This window comes from Necator americanus, chromosome V (assembly GCF_031761385.1).
Source record: "Necator americanus strain Aroian chromosome V, whole genome shotgun sequence".
In the NCBI taxonomy this organism is placed as follows: Eukaryota; Metazoa; Nematoda; class Chromadorea; order Rhabditida; family Ancylostomatidae; genus Necator; species Necator americanus.
This window is the reverse complement of record NC_087375.1, coordinates 21,365,974-21,386,892: the sequence shown is the minus strand read 5'-3', so window position 1 is coordinate 21,386,892 and position 20,919 is coordinate 21,365,974. Positions and strand designations below refer to the sequence as shown.

At 38.6% G+C, this 20,919-nt stretch overlaps 3 protein-coding genes across 3 annotated transcripts; all 3 read right to left on the bottom strand.

Moving 5' to 3' along the window:
• Positions 1 to 425: 425 nt before the first annotated feature.
• RB195_014706 (uncharacterized protein) lies at positions 426 to 1,431 on the bottom strand (the record flags this gene model as incomplete). The annotated part of the gene is made up of 3 exons (XM_064205085.1): positions 426 to 486; positions 646 to 697; positions 1,305 to 1,431. The coding sequence occupies 3 exons, from the start codon at positions 1,429 to 1,431 to the stop codon at positions 426 to 428; spliced, it is 240 nt and encodes a 79-aa protein (XP_064060966.1).
• Positions 1,432 to 5,206: 3,775 nt separating this feature from the next.
• RB195_014705 (uncharacterized protein) lies at positions 5,207 to 7,839 on the bottom strand (the record flags this gene model as incomplete). The annotated part of the gene is made up of 5 exons (XM_013435549.1): positions 5,207 to 5,241; positions 5,456 to 5,550; positions 5,967 to 6,142; positions 7,158 to 7,220; positions 7,705 to 7,839. The coding sequence occupies 5 exons, from the start codon at positions 7,837 to 7,839 to the stop codon at positions 5,207 to 5,209; spliced, it is 504 nt and encodes a 167-aa protein (XP_013291003.1).
• A 5,560-nt stretch (positions 7,840 to 13,399) lies between these two features.
• RB195_014704 (uncharacterized protein) lies at positions 13,400 to 16,178 on the bottom strand (the record flags this gene model as incomplete). The annotated part of the gene is made up of 5 exons (XM_064205084.1): positions 13,400 to 13,503; positions 14,138 to 14,332; positions 14,583 to 14,715; positions 15,851 to 15,916; positions 16,047 to 16,178. 5 exons carry the CDS (start codon positions 16,176 to 16,178, stop codon positions 13,400 to 13,402), a joined length of 630 nt encoding a protein of 209 aa, XP_064060965.1.
• Between the last annotated feature and the right edge of the window lie 4,741 nt (positions 16,179 to 20,919).

The following is a 20,919-nucleotide window of genomic DNA, read 5'->3' as shown; positions in this document are numbered from 1 at the left end:
ATTTCTCTCAGTAAACCAGCAGAAAGGTCAATGCGCAGTAGGATGGCATGCAATAAACTTCATAATTACGTCAAGTGAACTGGAAATTAGCCTCGGGCGGCTTAATCCCATATCTGAAGGCCGTATGCAGGGCAACCGATCAAAGATTTGCTTAGATTTGTAAGCTCTTTTTGACGGAACAGACATCCTGGATGATGAATTCACCCCCTCCTTGACAGCGGAACTTGACTGCATCAGCCGCTGAAACTTCCAGAAAACAATTGCATAATCATGGTTAGAAGAGCTCTTAATGGAGTATTCAGAGCGCGTCAAACAGACTAACTATTCACGGGGACGAACACTCGAGTATTCAACCATTTTATTGCAGAAATAAAAGTAATCAAATATATCTGTACACAAAAATGCTATTCCAAAATATTGGAGACTCATTTCTTTCCTAACATCCCTCCTCCAAAAATAGGATTGTAGCCGTAGGTGCCGAGTAAACTAAAAGGAAACTATTAAATGAGTTGGCCATCAACTTTCGATTGAAAACCACTTAAACCACAATCTCAATAACATCTAAAACCAGGGAGGTAACTGATGAGGGAATTTTTTTGTCGAAAAACTGACTTTCTACATCGATAATCGTAATAAGATCCATACCCGTAGGGATTGTTGAACGGGTTCATTCCAAATCCAAAGCCACCTGGCATTCCTTAAAAAATAAATTTAATACTAGCAGATAGCAAAAATTATTTCCCTAATCATGATTCAAGCCGCCTGGCAGTCCTAAAAATAAAATAATTATTACTAACACTAATTTCATTCATTTCAGTCCGTTTTCGTTTTCATTTCCATTGATTCGTTTTTTTTTTCTCTTCCATTTTCATTTTCTTTCCTTAATTTTTCTTAAGTAATTGGGTTATGCGCCTTTATGTTAACGTTCGAATCTTTTTTTAACTCGTTGTGCAACTGGGATCATCGATATTATTTCCTGTGTAGAAAACAAACAAAAAATGGATAGGTAATTAAAAAGTGTTCAATACGCTTCCCACACCAAAACAAAAGTTTTTCATTGAGTTTTTCTTCAATATTCCTCCTTCTGTGATTATGGAGAATTTCATGGCTTTAAAATGAAATTCATAGATAATGATACCAGGAAGAAAGAAAAGTAAGATATTTGGTGTGTGTCACACTTCATGAACAAAAACAAGCAAAAAACAGGGACAAGCTACGTCTATCAGAAATAGTTCAATCCCCTTCCAGCCACAGAAAACGAGAATATTCTCCCTAGAAAGAAAGAAGAATCAATTACTTCTCACCCATTCCGTACGGGTTTCCAATTCCATAAGGATTACCGTACAGTCCACCGATCCCTAACTGAGCAATAGCGACTACCACACGAGAAACGATCAATAAGCACAGATACAACAGTCGAGAGTAGCTCATTTTTCCGGGTTGAAGAAATTGACTTTGAGGGATGGTTTATATGACAGCGAGATTACGGACGGGACGAAACGCTTCACTGGTATGACATATTGAAAAAATGCTCCGTAAGCCGATTACGTCGGGGATTGTTAATGGACCAACCAGTACAATGCGGTGATTCTGTCTGCTGCAGGTCATTCTCACCTCATTATACAGGTTTTTGAACTGGAGAAAACCTGCATCCACCTATAGTGGGAGAGATTCCCTTCAACTCGAGGGAATAATACACCTACGACGACGTATCTTTTTCTTTCCAGATGTAGGCATTTCTTGATCCGCGAATCCTGCATCGCTAATTCTGCTGAAAAGCTAGTCATTCGAGCAGTGACAGTGCCATCAGAAACTTGTACGTCTTCGGAACTCTTCCCAAAATAATTTATTTTCTTTGCATGTAAAAGCCAAAAAGGTTGGCAGAACATGTAAATTTGAACTCACTAAGCTCGATAGCACTTTGTGATACTGTTTAATTGCTTTACAAGTATGAGTTTCAACCGAAATTGCCGTATTTTGCGGATCTTACGCGGAAATCCACGGAAATTCGCGGAAATGTTGTGGACCGGCGACGAACACTCCTTTCACATAACAAAAACGATGCACTTCACATGCTCCAGATCTACGCATAACACTGACACTAAATTTTTGATGCTACAGGTTGGATGCAGTCGCGAGGTTTCATACCCAGGGAGAACGTGTGGAGCGACCGAATGTGCCAGAAAACGTCCACCAAAATCGTTGTAGTGAGTGATAAATCACGTAGGGGTTCTAACTTGAAAGAAAAAACTGTGGCCGTGCATTGCCAGTAAGTAGTAAAGGGAGGCATCTTATCTCGCTCGACCTTTTTTCAAGTATGCCATTCTGTTCGTGTAGGGTTAACCTACAAAGAAGAGCAACTAAGCCATAACCTTGACGACTAACATTCTTATTCTCTTATTCTTCCTTTTTCTCCGCAAGAGATATGGCTGCGATCGCACTAGGATTGAGGGGAATTCATCCAACTGCATTGCTGGAACGGCGCACAGATTTCAATGCAGCTTCCAGCATTAACGTCACCGCTATTCAACCCAGATATAAACGTTCAACAAAATATGTACTTCCTCTCTCCCTATTCATAACAAGGAGTAACCTCAATCCAGATTCGGTCGCTAGCAGCATGGACAATGCAGCTTTTCATTGCAGCCGACGGAGTAATTGCAGCAAACAGCCCGACTTCCTCTAGACGCCGGGGCTTAGTGAAAGGTCAAAGAATTGGGTGGACTGAAAAAAAACCTGGAGCTGCAACAGAAAAAATGCACAGCCGAATATTTGAAAAAAAAACACTGTATCGAATGTAGGAGGTTGAACGCTAGGTTTAAGATTAGATGAGATTTAACGATTTCTACTAATAACGCAGAGCTTTGCATAGAATTAGCTGAGGTCTCATACCTTAACTAACCTTAACATTCAGCCAATGCCTAGTTGAATAGAAGACCTTGGATCTAATGATTGGGTAGCAGCTCTACTGCAATTATTGCACAAACAAAGCCTTTCTGAAGTCGAAGTTGGATATTTTAAGTTCCAATACAATAAATAATACAATTTAAAGCCCAGACTTAAAACACGTATGTGTGGCAGCACTTTCTTCAACATGAAGGCAGTTGGTGGTGCAAACGTCAACAGTCTACATTATCAAAGAACAAAGTCACTGACTATTTTGGTGACTTAATACAATACTATGCATGAACATTGAAAAACCGACGGTGAGCGACGGTGCACCGTCGGCCACCGTCGCTTGCTCATAACTTGCCATAAAATAGAATTTTAAGGACAATTTATGAATCATTAGATTCCTCTTTCTGGGATCTATCCGAAACTGCAATATCGTTGAGAATGACGTCAAATATGCACCAAAAAGCAATAACTGGAACCTAACATTGTCTAAGGTTGTAGTTGAGAGAGTGTTCAGAGACGCAAACTTTCACATTTGGTCAGAACATCAAAATGATTGTTAGAGAAAGCACACGAAATTGTTGGTTTGTTGCTTTTTAAACTCATTTATGCGATTTTGCTTGTTGTGTAAAATTGCGGATCGTCCTTACTTTGAACCCTTGCAGCAAAAAGAGAAGTCATCAAAGTAGCCAGAGCGTTGCTACAGAGAGCTCAAGTATTTCTGAATTTTGTGAGATTTTCGTTGTATATCCACAAACGAACTTCATTCCTACACTAGAACAGCGCTAATTTTGAAAATCCCACCTTCCCTCCTTTTCCTTTCATATCTTCTCTACTCTGCAACTCCGTTAATCTCCAGAGCAGAGTTCTTATTAAAAGAACACGAGCAGAACTCTAAAAACACATGGTGTACTTTAGTTTATGAGGCTTGTTTTTCTCTGGACAGATTTTCTCGCTTTCTTATAACGCTGTCTTTTCATACATGGAACTTTCGCTTCGATTTTATGCAACTATTTCAATGTTATGCTCCTTAATTCACAAAAAAGGGTTCGACACAGCATTTCGAGTTGAATGATATCGTTTTCAAAATTATTCGGGATTATTTTTCCCATCAGATTCCGTGGACCGGCTATTCTCGCACCTCAGTCAGGGCTGGCCTATTGTACCATTGGCAAATACAGCGTTGGGAAGACAACATTTATGGGGACGTCGTTATAGTGACAGAGTGACGACGACTTCAGTGTTATAAGAAAGCGAGAAAATCTGTTCAGAGAAAAACAGGCTTCATAAACTAAAGTACATTATGTGTTTTAAGAGTTTTTCATGGCGTCTTTTAATATGAACTCTGTTCTGGAAATTAACGGAGATGCAAAGTAGAGAAGATACGAAAGGAAAAGGACGGAAAGTGGGATTTTCAAACTTAGCGCTGTTCAAGGGTACGGCCGAAGTTCGTTTTTACACACACAATGAAAATCTCGCAAAATTCAGACACACTTGAGCTCCCTGTAGCAACGCTCTGGCTACTTTGGTAACTTCTCTACTTGCTACAAGGGTTCAGAGTAAGGACCGCAATTTTACACAACAAACAAAATCGCACAAATTAGTTTAAAAAGTAACAAACCAACAATTTCGTGTGCTTTGCTCTAACAATTTCTTGATGTTTTGACCAAATGCGAAAGTTTGAGTCTCTGGACACTTTTTCAACTATAACCTAAGGCATTGTTAAGTCCCAATTATTGCTTTTTGGCGCATATTTGGCGCCATTTTGCTCCTTTCTCAACGATATGGTAGTTTTGGACAGGTCCCATAAAGAGGAATCTAATTATATATAAATTGTTCTCAAATTTCTATTTTATGACAAGTTACGAGCAAGCGACGGTGGCCAACGCTCACCGTCGGTTTTTCGACGTTCATGCATAGTATTGCGTATGCATAAACATAGTATTATAGTAAATCGGAGTTTTCTGTTGCTGAATAAAAAATGGGGAATAAAAAGTGAAAGAACTTGTAGGACAATTTAATAGATCGAACTAGTAAAGCAACAATAAAGTTACCCATCAATAAGTATGGGGAAAACAATATATGGAAATATCCTTATACAATCTGCTAGGAAGGAGAAAAAGATGTCGATGAGTTATTTTCGTTGTATCCTCTTCTCAAATTTGCTGTGAACTCAATAACATCCGTATTTTTCTCTCGCGATATGTACTTACAAGGTGGAATGTTCATCTTAGAAACTCGAACAGAGAAGAAAAAAGGAATACACGTAGTGTTGCAGTTGTAGCATGTAAGAGATCACATTTATGTAGCTTCACTTCGGCAAGGCAGAGATCGTCGAGTAGTTTCCTGAAAAATAAAATGTACAGAAATCCGAAATGGATCCACTGAAAACATCCTCGATTTAGTATCAGAAAAACGATCTGCATTTCGTGGTCGTTTGAGTTCAGAATGAAATAGTGAATATACGCAACATACACTCTTTAGCTCCAGTTTATTCCAATTCAGGTTTTTGATCCATGGAGAAATGCATCTTTTGCTTTACATTTTAATCAATTCTTACCATTTCTATGATATTTCACGTACAAGTCTGCTGTCTTCACGTACTCATCGTAAGTAGGCGGAGGAGTCTCTAGAGTTTCTAGACTGTTTGACGTCCTTAAAATAAGAAAATGAGTTTCTCAGAACTAGCACGTCCACTTTCTTTGAGGTGACGCGACACATTTCGCGTACACTTGCTGTTTGTGACTTTTGAAAGTTTATTTCAATCAATTAACTTGATGAGTATGTACAGCTCACCAAACCAAAAATCGGACAAAATAGATCTCCATGTACGACTTTAATGAATCTCGACATGATGATGATTCAGTACTTGTCCCCATAAGTTGAGCCGGACACGAAGTTGTCATAATTCTTTATTGGGCCTAGCGATGAATAAGGGAATTGTGTTCGGTTCAACTTAAGAAGACAAACACGAAACAGATCTTGCAGAATTACAAGATATCAGCATGTCGCCAGTCGCTCTCGAAAAGAGAAATCCCACAAAAACTGGTGAGAGAGAAATATTTGTGCACCTGGTCGCGTCGAGGATTTGATAGATCTTCTTGCGATACCTCCGCACTTCCCTGTCGAATCGAACTTCTCGTTCAACTATCCATTTATAGATGTAGTAAATCATATACATGCAAAGGATGTTCAATGTGAATATGAGTAGAACCAGTACGACGTAATACACAGATTCATTGGGGAACTAAAACGAAAACTGTTGAAAATACAAATTAAAAAGCGGATTGCAGAGACAAGTAATAGAAATGAAAAGCCGGAAAATAGAAAGAAGTCAAGTAGGGGTGTCTCACTCGTCTCGAGAAAGCTCACGAAATTGCAAAAATGTTGCTGACGATTTATTTTTCCAAAGGCGCTTCATTACTCTTTTGCGCTAGAATTCCTTACAGGAATGCATTACACTGTAATTTGAATTTCCTGAAGCAGAGTGGCCAAACTGTGAACGAAAAACTTTCATCAACTTTCGAAAGATCCGCGCCAGTTTCAGTTTCTACACTCGTTCCGAAAAAGTTTCTTAGTCGTTATCATATTTACAGTGGAGACATTTAAGAAGGTCGTGATGTGACTTCTCTCGAAACCAACGGTGCCACTCCCTTCTCCTCATTTTGGTACTTAAAACCAGCATGTCATGAATCGGACTGATGAGGGAATCCGCGGGAAAAGCTAGAATTGGGGTTGTAGATATCCAGATCCGGGGAAGTCCCGCTCATCTCTCCCCAACCGTCGTTAAAAACGGTGTGGGATTCGCCTTAGGTCACACGAGGTACGTTAGAATGCACCTCTACGCACACGTTCCGGTCACCTCAGTATCCTGTCCATTGGTTTCAGTTAAATAGGTTGGTGAAGGTCCTCATCCGTCTTTGATCGCTTGGACACAATGGTTGCACGTTGCAACTGAAGACGTCATGAGAAACAGTGTGCTTTTTACGATGATTAGAAAGAGATGAGCGAAACAACCCCAGACCCCGCAATCTACAACCCATCTCTAGCTTCTCCCCACACCATGTCAAATTCGTGCTGCCTTTGGAGGACTGGAATTGGCTGCAGCCTTACGACCTCTTAACTATTTAATTATGTTTAACATTCGATTAAGATCTTTCATCCATGTAATTCAAAATTGATTCAAAATCCAACTTTTGCAGAAAATTCCACAAAACCTAGAGTAATCTGCCTATTTTTGCCGTTTCTGGTTTGGTACTTACATGCTGAAATATGTTGGTGATGTCTCGTCCAACACCATTCACTTTTCCAACCGCATTGTTCACCTGAATCAGACTACATTTAAACTAGTCCTTAAATGAAAAGGCGATCCTTATAGAACATGAAGTAATAATCTGGGAAAAATATTGATTTTTCTGGGGTTATCGATCTTCAAGTAGGAAGGAAAGTAATAAGAAGGATAAGTAATAAGGAAGAGTGTTTCTCATGAGAAACAAGAGAGTATGAGATAACCAGTAGAATTTCATCGTAAGAAAAATCACAAAAATTAGTAGTTGATAATATCGGCAAAAGTTTACGGTGTAGCGGAAAAGCAAAATGGAATAAATTTCCCACTCATTCTAATTTCCTTTTTGCCTAAATTGGTGAAAATACAACCTATTAGTATTATTATTATCACTTACTTATTTCATTTTCTTTTTGAATTATTTGGAGAAGAAACTTTTTATTTGTTCTAAAAAACTCAACCTTCAAAGATTTGTTTACAGTAGGAAACTGGAGTAAACAAACAAATGGAGAACAAACACCTACTCCCGCATCAAAATCATTGAGTTTGCCGTTGATGTTTGTCAGTATGCTGTCCAGTTGATTGTCGAATTTATAAAGTGCCAAATGCACTTTCGCTATTCCTTCATTAATCCTCGTTATCTCTGCATCTATGGACATCTGATGAAAATCAATGAGCACTGTAGTATTCAACAAAGTAACAAGCTGTGAAGAAAGAACACTTCAGTTGTTATTTCGAGATGAGTGATCATTCAAGGTGAGAGGAGAAAATAAGAAATGTAGAGGTAAGCGAAATGTGCACAAGTTTATGAGTGACTGATGAATGACGACTGCACCGGAAAGAGAATATGGAGCAAGTTCATCGATTGGTGTGCGATATGGTGCGTATGGCTTATCTACTACAAAATGCTGCGATGTGCTTGAGCAGTGATTCACTATGACTGATCGCCGTCGCTTCAACTCAAACACAAATATGCCCTTTGAAAGCATGAGCATGAACTGTGTGTATCGATTTTTGGGTCCTTGATTACCTTGGAACGAAGAGATTTCCTGTGAACGAAGTATGTGCTAACCAGATCAGCCCACAAAACCTTGGTTAGCTTTTTATCTTCGATGGTGTCCCAGGTCAAGTGAAGTTTTATGACAAAACACGGGAGAGCACGTATGCTCGATTGAGTGAAGCGAGGCCGAGCCGAAAACCTGGTCGTGTTCTCCGTTTGCAACAGAACTTGCTCTTAGAAACTCAACGAAAATTTTCACGACACTCTTGCCTGTTTGAGTTCCCAGCAATGCCTTGTAGGGGCCGCATCTGGGCGCAATTTTCTGAGAACATCTCGCCTACGTCAAAATCGCAATTTTCTTGATCTTTGTATCAGAGAGAGACGAATTAGGGGGAAGTTGATCAGTTTCAGTCACAAAACGAATGTTTGATGAAGTGCAATGAAAATGTGGCAATGAAACAGTTGTTTTTTCGACCTTGTCAGCTTGTTGACGTAATGAGTACTAATCGATGAGGAGCAATAAGACTGGATTGTTAGCATAATTACTCCGTCTTGACGTCATAAAAAGCAAAAAAAAAGAGCAAAAGGAAAACGAAAACACTCGACAAAACTGCTAATAAAGAAAGGGAGTCATCGAAAAGAAAATTAGCATCTTCTCCTTATTTGCCAAATTAGCCCTAACATATCTCTTTATCATATAAAGAAGCATAACAAAAGATAATAAGAAAAACTTCATCTGCGCTCATCCTTGCAGTAGTTATCCGGTAGTACATCTTGGTAGGTCTTTCCCATTATTACTGATGCCACCAGCATTTGATCATGAGAATCAAAATCCATGAAATCGGAAACCTCGTAGGGCACTGTACGTAGGTCGCTGTCTGCGACTATATCCTCTCCCTTCTCATATTGGCCCCCCACCTTTTATCTGAAACACCTCCAGAGCTCAGACGGCTGCAATTTCTGATACTGTACATAGTGCAACAGTACAGTGATTCCATGCGAAATATACAGAGTTTTCATGACATTTCCTTCTGTGAACTCCAAAGTGGATCGATATCGATCTTATTTCGGCATTTCAAAAATATCAGTATACTTTTGCTCGCATAGAGAGTTTTCACCGAGTCAGACGTGTTCCTCGTTTTCCAACTTAGAAATTAGACAAAATCTGCGCCACAAAAATTCACCCTTCCGCGTTCATTGTCGAAGAGGCTGGTAGAGCAATTGAGAGTTATCGAGGGACACATACCCTCATGCGCATCGTCTTCTATGTAAGATAAATAAAAGCTGGGCTTCTTGAGGTAATAACTTGAATGATGCGTTGTGAGGGATGTCTCGGCTTCAGCGGCGTATCCAGTGTCGATGGGGTCGATGGATGTCAGTGGCAGTTAAGGCACACTCTCACTCACCTGCTTACTTTATACATAGATCTATAAGCTAAGAGCTTACTGTGCGAGAACGACGCGGATCTTTCGATCCTTCTCCTTTATGTGTTCTGAAAAGACTATTCCCTTATTACTAATCATTTCATGTCATTCTTCGGCGCAGCAGTGTACTTACTTTTCTCTATGTTTTCTTCTACATTTATGATCTCGCCCTCAATTGGGAACTGAGTTTTTAATTGTACAAATTATAATTAAATCATTCCTACTGAAGGCTAGCTACATAAAAGTTCAACAAAAGTAGAGTTAGAGAAGAGAGCAAAAAGAAAAACGAATTCCTCCTGAGAATTACAAGGAGCTCGAAAATTTGTTTTTTTTAGAAAGAGAGGAATTCCAAATGAGTTCTTGACAATTTACTGCTCGAGTGTGAATCCAAAGGCCCACAAGTGGGGTTGTCTAACAGTAGAACACGTACATTCCTTTTAAAATAGAATTTTTTTGGCTTGTCTTTGAAAAAAATGGAAGGAAAGCAACCGAAGTCAGCAACTTTCTAATTCACTGCAACCCTTTGTACGATAGAAACGCCAACATAGTATGTAGAAAGTCAATTTAGAGGAACTAAAGCAACATCTCCTATTTTAAGTGGAAATTCATTTCAGGAAGTTTCCAAATTTTTGCATCTACCTCATCTGTCGATGAAAATAAATACCAGAGATAGGAAGTTGCAAAAAAGGGGAAAAAAGAAGTGGAGACGTTTACGTGTTATGATGTATATGTATCTGCTCTGCGTAGAACACTGCGCAAAACTTATTAAAGAAAAATAGCAAAAAAAAATTGAAGGTAGAAAACCAGAACAGACCATCCCACACTGCATAACCATCGGTAGATAAAATATGTGCAAACGAATCGACACGAGGATAGAAAAACAAACATTGTCGGAGCGGCGAAAGGCGGCGACGAAGCGATGGCGTAGCGATTTTGTGGAATAGCTATTCATCCCACTATTTATTTGCCCGCTGTTGCACTAATTTGTGCAAGAAAGGTCCTCTAGAGCAAATACAGACAGATGAAAAACGTTCTGTCATAAGGTTTCTCAGATTTATTAACTTGCATTTATTTCAATAGAAGTTTTAGTCTTTCTTAGCCTTTTCCTGAATTATTTACAGCCACCGCCACCTTCCTCTATGTACTGCCAGTGCACCTCTAAAATATTCAACTACCACGAAGTATTATTCTTGTTATTATTCTTCTACGAGGTGTTATTACCATTATTATTATTATTATTATTATTATTATTATTATTATTATTATTATTATTATTATTACTGCCATCATATTATCTGTATTATTGGAACATCGAGGCACGACAGTACTGAGCTAGAGCTGAGCGGTAAGAATTAAATACTACGCATTGTTATTCTATAACTATATGAGGGTCAAGAAGTCAAAGTAAAATGTGCTGATATGGTTTTGATGAAAAATTCACATAAGCTACCGCGAGTTCTTTTCATGTTTTTTGAGTATATGGAGGTTGAAGATGCGACTAGTAGGTGTGGCCTTCTGGCATCCAGTTTGCTTTTTTTTCATAGTCAGATTATTTCAACCAACCACCATGGAGCTCCTAATGTTCATTTTCTAAATTAAGTGAAAGTACTCAATTATCAATATTCAAAATGTGCGAATATAGAATCTACACAAAAATGTGCAATTAATTGAATAAACATGGAAAAAATAAGAGACAAGGTGGGCATTTTTTAAAGCTTGAGTTTTTTTGGACAACACCTCAAACACCCAGTGAATGGAGTCCATTTCATTGGGTTCTTTGAACATCAACGATTCAGCTTAATGAATAATAGTGTAGTGAACAGATCTGTGGAAAAGTATGGCATAAAAAGATTTGTTCTTTTTCAAAGAAGGTTTGCTGTGGCAGGGAAGGAACGATAGCGAAGCAATGGGCAATATTAATGGAGGAATCCTGTAAATTATTACTTTTTCCGTATTTCGCATGATTCATGCGACAATATTCGTCAATAACGACGACATAAAAATATTTGCTCAGTGATTCAAGTGTCCTCACTTCTGGGCGGCATTGACTATTTTGTCGCACCATAATCGTCATCGAGACCAGTTTGAACCATTTCAGAAAGGAAAGAAACTACCAAAGGCAAAGGTGCTTAAATGCCTATATGTTCGGGAGAAAAAGGCTTTGTAAAAATTGCAATAAAAAATTCCAATAAATGTGTGATTCCGATCCTTCATAAAAAAAACACGATAATGCAAAATCACATTTTTTTTTCAAATGAAGGCACTTTCTTATAGAATAAACTCGTTCCGAACGCAAAGTTCACCTTCTTTTTTTGCTCTCTTCCCCTCTTTTCCTATACTTTTTCTATTCGTTAAATCGGTTTTAAAACTGTCATTTTGATCATGGTTAAAGGAGATGAAATCCATAAAACTTCGAGAATAAAAAAGGGTTATGAAGATCAAAGCTTGAAATCATGGTCTCTGGTATTCCATTAAAGCTGCTGTCAAAAAAATCTCATCATTCCAAAAATTTCATTGTTTACCATTTTTCTGTTTAAAAAATAAGCTGAGCATTCACTGATTATACCTTTTCGAGAAAAAAAAACGCAGTAAACTACTTATAATAAGAGGCCAAGAGCTAACTCAATTTCTTTTTTTTAGGATTCAAAGGACATCTTTTTTCCAAAGTCACTCATTTAAATGCTATTGAGTGCAGCAGTTCTGTTTTAAAAACATTTCTTTTACGTTCAAAATCGTCCAGTTTCTTCGCTAGAAATGAATTTTTCTCCAAACTGTTGTGCAGTCATTTTCTCTTGTTATTCCGAGGCACTGATGAGAGGGAAAGTGTTGTAGAAATAAGCTAAATAGATCAGAATATTTTTATCCGTACATTTCATTCGATGTGCTCCGTAAAATAAAAGCGACAATTTCGTACAAATCTTTCCAAACAATAGAAGCTTTAAAAATAGGAAACACAGAAGGATTTGCAAAATGATGAATTGGTGGCGCACAGGACTTTCCATTTTGTCGACTCCGTTTCTGTGGACCCAGTGAATGCTCCTCTGATACAGAAGCAAACATGCAAAAACTTTCAGCAGAAATGATAAATCTTTATCCCACACAAATCGTCCAAGATAATATCTCTGAGATCATCGACAGTAATCGGCACTTTTATAAGTGAAGATAGAAAAAAAATCACAAATTCAATTAGTAAGTGCATCAACTCATCACCGGTAATTTTATGAGCTAGGGGAAAACTTACGTGAAACAGGAAACAGGATCAGATGTTGGAGTCTCCCCGATACTTACAGCAGGTACATTATGGTGATAGATGCAGAGTGAGCCCGTGAAAAACTAAAGGAACAGGTTTTGTTAAACGTACTAAAGATTTAAGGGAGTTTCTTTGGGGTGCTGTGCCAGGACGCACGGATGCGGCGGTTAGTTCTCCGTCTTGAACTTCTCATGAAACTGCCAAGTTCCTTACCTCTCTTTGGTACGAAAGTGCATCGAAAGAGGAGGAGTCAGCACATAAAAAGAAAGCAGAAGTGATGTATGAACCAACCCGGCATCCATGTCACACTGCATTCTCAAAAGTTGACTAGAGTTATTACACTATTAAAAAGGTGGCAGTGAGCAAATCAATATCACAGTGCTCAGAAATCATGAAAGCTCTTAACGTAAGTGGATCGGGCAGGTTTTTAGCTACAGTAGTCTGTTACAGTGGGGAATTGTACTTCGTAGATCACACACAGCTTATTGCACCATTTCAAAGGCAGTGTTGCGGTCACTGCTTCCTAGAAATTGATAACCGCCTGGTTAAACTTCAAGACTTCTCGTGTACGGCGAAGTTGAATCCGGGCTGTACTTAGCCGGTTCGTCTATTCGTCTCTGGTAGGGGCGTGGTTCAACATCGGCAGAATCTAGAATTGTTACTTTTGGTTGACTTTTAAATCCAGCTCCTAGAATAAAGTTTCAAAAAAATTGAAAGCGACCATTGCGACCTACTCACAAGGATAAGAAGAACAAATATTTAAAAAAATCATATTTATGGGCTTCTCAATATTTAACTGGAGTATACTCAGTAGTAGCAAGGATGGAATTGAAATTAATCAGATAAACAGTATTCCGGGTGTTGCTGAGGTTTTCACAAATGAGAAATCATTTGTAGACTTCTAAGATTAACTGGACTCGTCAATTCGGATTGAAGACAGAAAGAACGACCTGCCAGAAATTTTGCTCTACGTGGATTGAATAAGAATCTTGCAGACAGATGCAGATTTAAAGCAATCGATTTGAAACAGTTGGTTCTAAGAAGGACAGTGAAATGGACTAACAAAAATTATTCATCAGCGAATTTTCTATTAGATAACCGAAGTTCTCAAAACTGTCTGGAAATCTCCCACTCGTGTGATCTCTCTTTTTATTTACCTCAAAAAAAAGAGAAGAAAAACTGTGACATCCTAGATACTCCAAATAGGCTAAACACAGGAAAAACAAAAATAAAGAAGTGGGAAACATCAGCTAACGTATCGCACTGCATGCAGTTCCACTTACCCCGTCTCATCGGTTGCATCCCAACACGTCGAGGTTCGTGCTCCATTGGTATGGACACTTGATTTCTCACATTTGTCATTGGCGGTGTATAGTGCGAGTTTTGACTGTACGGTGTGTAAGGAGTGACGCCTTCGATATGGGAAGATTTGTCGTATCTGGGATCCTCCCTGGTGGATATGAGCGCTCTATCCGTCCCTAAAAGTGTTAGTGAAGTATGTGAGTGTGCGACACTGCAGACAAAAGTTAGCACAAAAATCCTGGCCAAATAATTCCACATCCCTCGAAGTCCTTTAAAACCTAAACATCGTCAAGAAGGTCCTCACGTGTTCAAATAATATATGAAGATGTAGAACCGGCGGGAGTCATCGGTCCATATGAACCTCCATAGCTATCAAATTTCATATCCCTTGTGGGGCAACAATGGTTACATCCAATATTTACTCACCGTCTTTGCTGTTCACGATTCGCACGATCGCATGGACTTTCGTTATCAGATTTAGTGTTAGGACAACTGATAACAGTATGAACACAACGATCAAAGTGATGAACAGCATGTAGAACACCCACGAATTCGGCACCTAAAGAACCAAAAATGAGAATTTGTGACGGGTATCGCTTAAAAAGGTTCTAAAAATGCTAGTCAACTTTTTTGATAACATTTTTTGACCACTCATCAACGAACGCATGTGCTTGCGTCAGAGCAAATGACCTCTGCACATTCACTGCACACTGATGTCTGCAATGATATTCTTTCTGCCTGAGGAGCATTTATTCAGCTCGAGACCGCGTCATGCGTCGCGGCCGCTCACGTCCACTCAGGTCGCAACGTTGGCGCCCGACTTCTCTTCCTCTTTGCCACTTTTTCACCAACTGGGCTGCTAAGTACTGAGTTGTTTGCAAAGTGCTGTGATTGTAGGAGTGTAGAAGAGAGTGTAGAGTTCTATTTTCCATAAAATAAGTAGATAAAATAAATGAAATAGAATAAACGACTAATAAATAAAATAGTAACTAATATTTCCATAAATTAATATTTCAATATATTAAAAATAAAATAAAAATTGAACATCGTCTGCTCCAGTGGCAAATAGAGATCTAAACTACTCTTTCGTTTGATCTCAACCACAAAAAGAAGAACCAGGAGAAATAGTCAGTTTTTCAAACTAGTTTACTTACACCTGCGAATAATTAGAAATTTAGAACAATTTTTTCCTCGGAGCAGCAAATTTCTGTAAATGTCTTGTGGCAGTTCCGTTTCCTGTCTCTAAAAAATCAAAATCCAATCCAGCTTGTTTCAGGTCACTCGTAGGTAATTTTTAGCACGACATTGCGATTCACATTGTAATCCCAACATTTCGGGAACCGTCCACCGGTGCATTCGTGTGAAATGGCTGTAAGATAACTGCTGAGTGCTAGACGATCCATTTTTGTGTCTGGTAAGGTTAATTTCTAAAGCCTTGTTCTGGATGAAGCAAATAACTAAATATCGTTTGCTCATGGCGAGAAAACGTGACCCGGTTGCAGTCGGTTGTGCCCCTAGGCGTGTGAATCAATGTTAGCTGTTGCAATTTGCAATGCATGTACATATACAGTCACTTTGTATCAAATATTCATGCATTCATGCACATTACGGGCTAAACTGACAATAGGACTAGTGGAATTCTGATCATCGCATCAAAATGTTACCATCAAACAAGACTTAAGAGGGTACTGTACCTGTGAGACTGAGTCTCCAACTTGATACGTCACAGATCCAGCATCTTTTGCGATGTTTGCCACTGCCTAAATAAGAGTAACGAATAGTGTGCTCAAACGTTAACCGGAATAAAATATCGCTAATTTCGTCTTGCTTTCATGCTCCACTTAAGGCAGAAGGAGACTGGCTTTTGCTCAGATTTCTGCAATTACGTACCTGGTCAAAATTATCCAAAGTGAGATTGATTCTACTCGTAATACCATTAATTTGTCCGTTAATATGTGCTACTAGAGTGCTGAGCTGTGCCAATGTGCCACTAAGTTCCGATATCGTCTGATCTACTGACATATCTGCAAATTAAGGGGCGAAGAGGATTGTCGAAGAGAATACACTCACAAACGGACAAAATCGACAATTTATTCAATACACATCAAAGCATCAAGGAATGTATAAGTGATTAGTTCACATTGAATCGAGCCCATAGAATCGATTGACTATTGATCATGCCAATCGTTGTTATCGGACGCTATCTCGTCCAAGATAGAAACTGTAAATAATGCTGTAAATAGCTGTACGTCGTAAACGTAGCCATTTCATCCTTTGCGCTTGGAAGCTGTGGAAGCCACCTATCATCATAAATACAAGTTTTCGCTAATAGCCGACAAAACCATCTTAATGTGAAAGAAAAGCACATGTATGTACGTTCATCTTAGCTCACCGCTGACGTACCAAACTTGACTTTTCATGCTTCAGAGGCTACTAGCGAACCTGTATCGGTGCAGTGTGGAGTTGTTCATGATAAAAATGCAGTTGCCATCGCGGTGACCTTTTACATCGCTTGAAAAATTCTATTGTGGCTCACTAGCAGGTTCCGACACACTGTTGCATTATTGTTCAGGTAATACAAAAAAGAATTCCACATAATTTTTCGTTTATCACATCCGGATCCCAACAATGACGGTTTTGTGAATGAGCTGTTTCGAAAATAGGCGCACATCGTGTACGTAGTGAGTAATCGTGGATTCTGAATGAATCATATGAAAAATCTCCGGGTCAGGTGATCTCAAGCTGTGGTTTTTCTTTGCGTTTCAGCAAAAGAATCGTTTAGGAAACGGAATAGTGCTAAATATCGAAATGCTACCAAAAACGGTGAACTAAATGTTGCTAAAATATTTTTGGTGTTATCAGCGTAAATTATTGGGAAGTGAAAGGTTTCATCAAGATTTTTAATACGACGTGCAAGAAATGGGTGATTTAATAGTTGTTTCATGTGGAACTATTATTCATATTCATATTTCATATTCATTTTTCATATTTTATCATTAAAAAGTAAGTGAGAATAGAAGCTAAAGTGCATGTTTGCGACATTTGTTATTCGTTTATTTAATGAAAACCTTTCCATAGTTGCAAGTAATTCTTGGTAGGATTTACACTTTAAGCAATGTCGAAAAAAATCCTTATCAGCCATATAGCGTTATGTACAGATCTGAGACGGCAGGATTACATCGGCGGCTTCTGTAGGAGGTGCTTGACACTGTGCATGCTGTGCTTTGAAAGTGGTCTCGTAGAGAATGAAATTCTCAACGATAAACCAAGAAGGATTACTGGAGCTGGTGATGGAGTGGTGACATCACCGATAGCACGCCATGGCTTACCGCAATTAGTCAACGACGGAGGCAAACAAAAAATAAGAGGCGGAGTCACCACGTGCAGTCCGGTGACAAACCCAGAAGAAGACCTAAGTGGTCTGACCTTCACAAGAAAAAGAAAACTAAAAAAGCATCCAGAACGATTAGTTTATTTGAAAAAAAGAACACTAGCACAAAAATGAGGAGGAATGAGAATAAGAGGATTTCATGAAGAAGAAAATGTTAACATCGAGGTGAATGGTTAGATAAGACACCTTTGAAAACTTCATGAATAATCAGTAACAATATTATTTATGTAAGCAACACAACACAACGAAATTTACGCCAGAACGGTGTCGAAGTTCTTCAGAAAAAGCTGAACACAGTGCAAATAAACGCTGTTCAAAGCGATTGCAATTTATGGCATGGTTCCCATGTTGACATTTCACAATACTTCTCAAATACGACCAGAACGATCGTAATAATTTCCAGGAGAAAAATTGTATTGCCTTACCGAACAATTGTTTCTGGATAGCAACTTGCAGGAGCTAATAGAAAAGACACTGGAATAAAATCCAAACTTGGTTAACTTTTTTAGATTGTTTGCTGTCGTTGTTTGTTTGTGTTACGTGCTTTCGAAGGAAAAGGTAAAGATCCCCAATTCTGAATTTTGAACGAATTCAGTGGTTTGGCATTTTTCGTGTAAAATGTCTACAGCTCCTTTTTTGAGTACCTTTCAGAGAAAAATAGGAGTTCTAACTCGCACGTCAACTTGATTTAGCAAGTGTTTAGTAGCAGAGTTGTATATATATTATCTTCATTTATTTATTTATTTATACATTCACACTTTCTCAATCTCCAATACTAAAGGGAGTTGATAAGTCTAGCCATCAGAAGAAAATCAATCAATTTAGCGACAAGAACAATCGTTTCAATCTCCTTTTCCTCTCGGTCAAAAAAGCTTAAAAAGTGCATTTTTGTTTTGTTTTTCCATCAAAATTTAAATATAAGAAACTTCGCGGAAGTAGAAGCTTTTTAAGGATTTGATCCTGTAAGAAGGTAGAGAGCTCTGCTAAGAATCGGTGTTGTAAATATTCTCTCGTTAGAGTTTAGAAAACATACCTTTCAGAAAAGAGTACTTCCGGATCAAAATCTTGATTTCCATACGCAAAGCTCGGGATATCCCCACAAAAGCTGCTGCAAACTAAGTAAGGCACAGAGCAGTTGTGCACAAAGCACTGTGTAGCATAATTTTAACGGAAGTGCAATCAATAGAGATTACTCAGTCGAACACAAATACCAAACAAACATTTTAAAAAATACAGTACACGGCATCTTATGCGAGCCAGCCACTCGATATCAACAATGTGCCGGGAAAGACTGCATAATTGTGGGAAATTCCGGGCAGCAGCGTTTTTTTCTATTCGTCCGTGTCCTGCTGAATGCGATCGGTCTGATAAGCGATCTTCCATTACTTCGGATTTCTCGTCGAATTTTTCACGTATTGATCGATGACGGTGACAAATTATGAGAAAAATAGTGATTCCATAGAAACACCACCGAGTTTTTTTTTGTGTAAAAAGTCTGTTTCCCATCACCCCTTTACTACTGTTTTTCAGTACACTTTGAAAGAAGCGTTACATCTTTTTCTTGAAAAAAAAACCGCTAACCATTCAACAGCAGAAATGTGAACTGCTCAATATATCATATATGTATGTTCCAATGGATCTCAAGGATCATTAATTTCATATCATAAAATTTCGAGCGAAAAATGTTCCATTTTCGGTCGCATGCTAAAGGTAAAATATTCAAGCCTCAATTGTTTTTTTCCTGAAACAAGTGAGCTGCAAATGTTATTTAACTAAGTATTGTCAATAGGTAAATGAATATGGGGAACAAAAAGTTAATTTGCAGTACTAGTCTCTGCGATTTCATTCTTGTCAAAATATGTGCACAGTTGCTGGACTACCACTATCAAAATAGATCCTCATGACTTAGTACAGATAAGCGAGTTATTTACATCTGACTGTCGTCAGTTTTTACACCAAAAAAGCGAAAGTTGATAAAATTCTACAGAAAGGATAATCTTACTGGCGATAGGATCAGTTCACTTACTCAGTACTGAAATTCCAAAACGAAAAGGCTCTGGGATGGGAACAAAACAATATAACAATATTCACACGGCAAACACGAATTGAGTGAAGTCAAAAATAAGATTTTCAAAAAAAAAACCTTTCTAGGAGGAGGGAACTCGGTCATAAAAACAACCAAGTGTTCCGAGTATTTTTCTTTGAAAAATGAACAACAACTGTTAAAACTATGGAAGATAAGAGCAGGCAAACTGTAGAAACGACTTAAAGTGAATAATTGCGGAATTTTTGTAAAAATGTGCAATAAACAGTTCTTTTCGAAAAAAAAGAACTCTTAACGAGAAGTCCAACATGTTAATTAAACTTCCAGTAACATCAAGAGATTCACACAAAAGAGATATCTGCGAGGAATGAGTAAATGTTGTGAAAATCGGTCGTATACTGAAAAATCCGCATGTAAAAAAAGCGATGGATGGCGATCGATGTGGAGATAGAAAATGAGCATAGCGAAAGCGAAGATGCTCTTTCCTCTGATATTGTGATATTAGCCGTAACTGCACAATTGATATACCTATCTCCTGTTATTTTTGTAGACATCATGGAAGGGACCTTCAAAAGTTAAGCTTAAGCTTACAGTTAGCTCTCCTGGGTGCTGCAATGTCAATCAATATCGGTGGTCGTTCAACAACACACACAAGCATCAACGCCCCGATGGAGCACAAACATTGTGATGCTGACATAATGAGCGTGGTGGCGATGACGACCGAGGCAAGGACACCGACTACCTTCATTGACCTACCAATCTCCCAGGTGTTAGGGAAGATGGTCTTCAGAAAGTTTCCGTCTAAGCTCCTTGAGTGATGAGTGGGACCTGTGGGACACAAGTACGCGTTGGCTTAGTTGGCTGGTGGATCAGAGATAAACAGATAGAAAAAACCATAGTAGAACCTGAAAGTGCACACAAAAAAGCTTTCCACAAAACCGTTCATCCGGATGTGGTAGCCCGTGGAAAAAAATGTTGGCTACGAAAAAAAAAACCACTGTGTAGCGGAGGGAAAGGAGCTAAGCAGGGAGGATTATTTCGAGCAAAAAGGGTAAACCTTAGCTTCAGCTTGTGCACTGTACATATATTACGTTCCTTGCACAAATCAGCATTTAGCAAAGGAAATAGAGTGGGATTTGCCGTCGCTTTAGGGAAATCTCACACAAAAGTTACTTGCCTACTGCACAGATGACATTTTAGGAGAATTTCATTGTGTAAAACTTCTTGTGACACCGACATCCCTTATAGTCAATCCCTTATAGTCATATAAGTAAATTAACAGGTGATGGTACCAAAAGTAATTCAAAAATTATCACAACATATTTTTC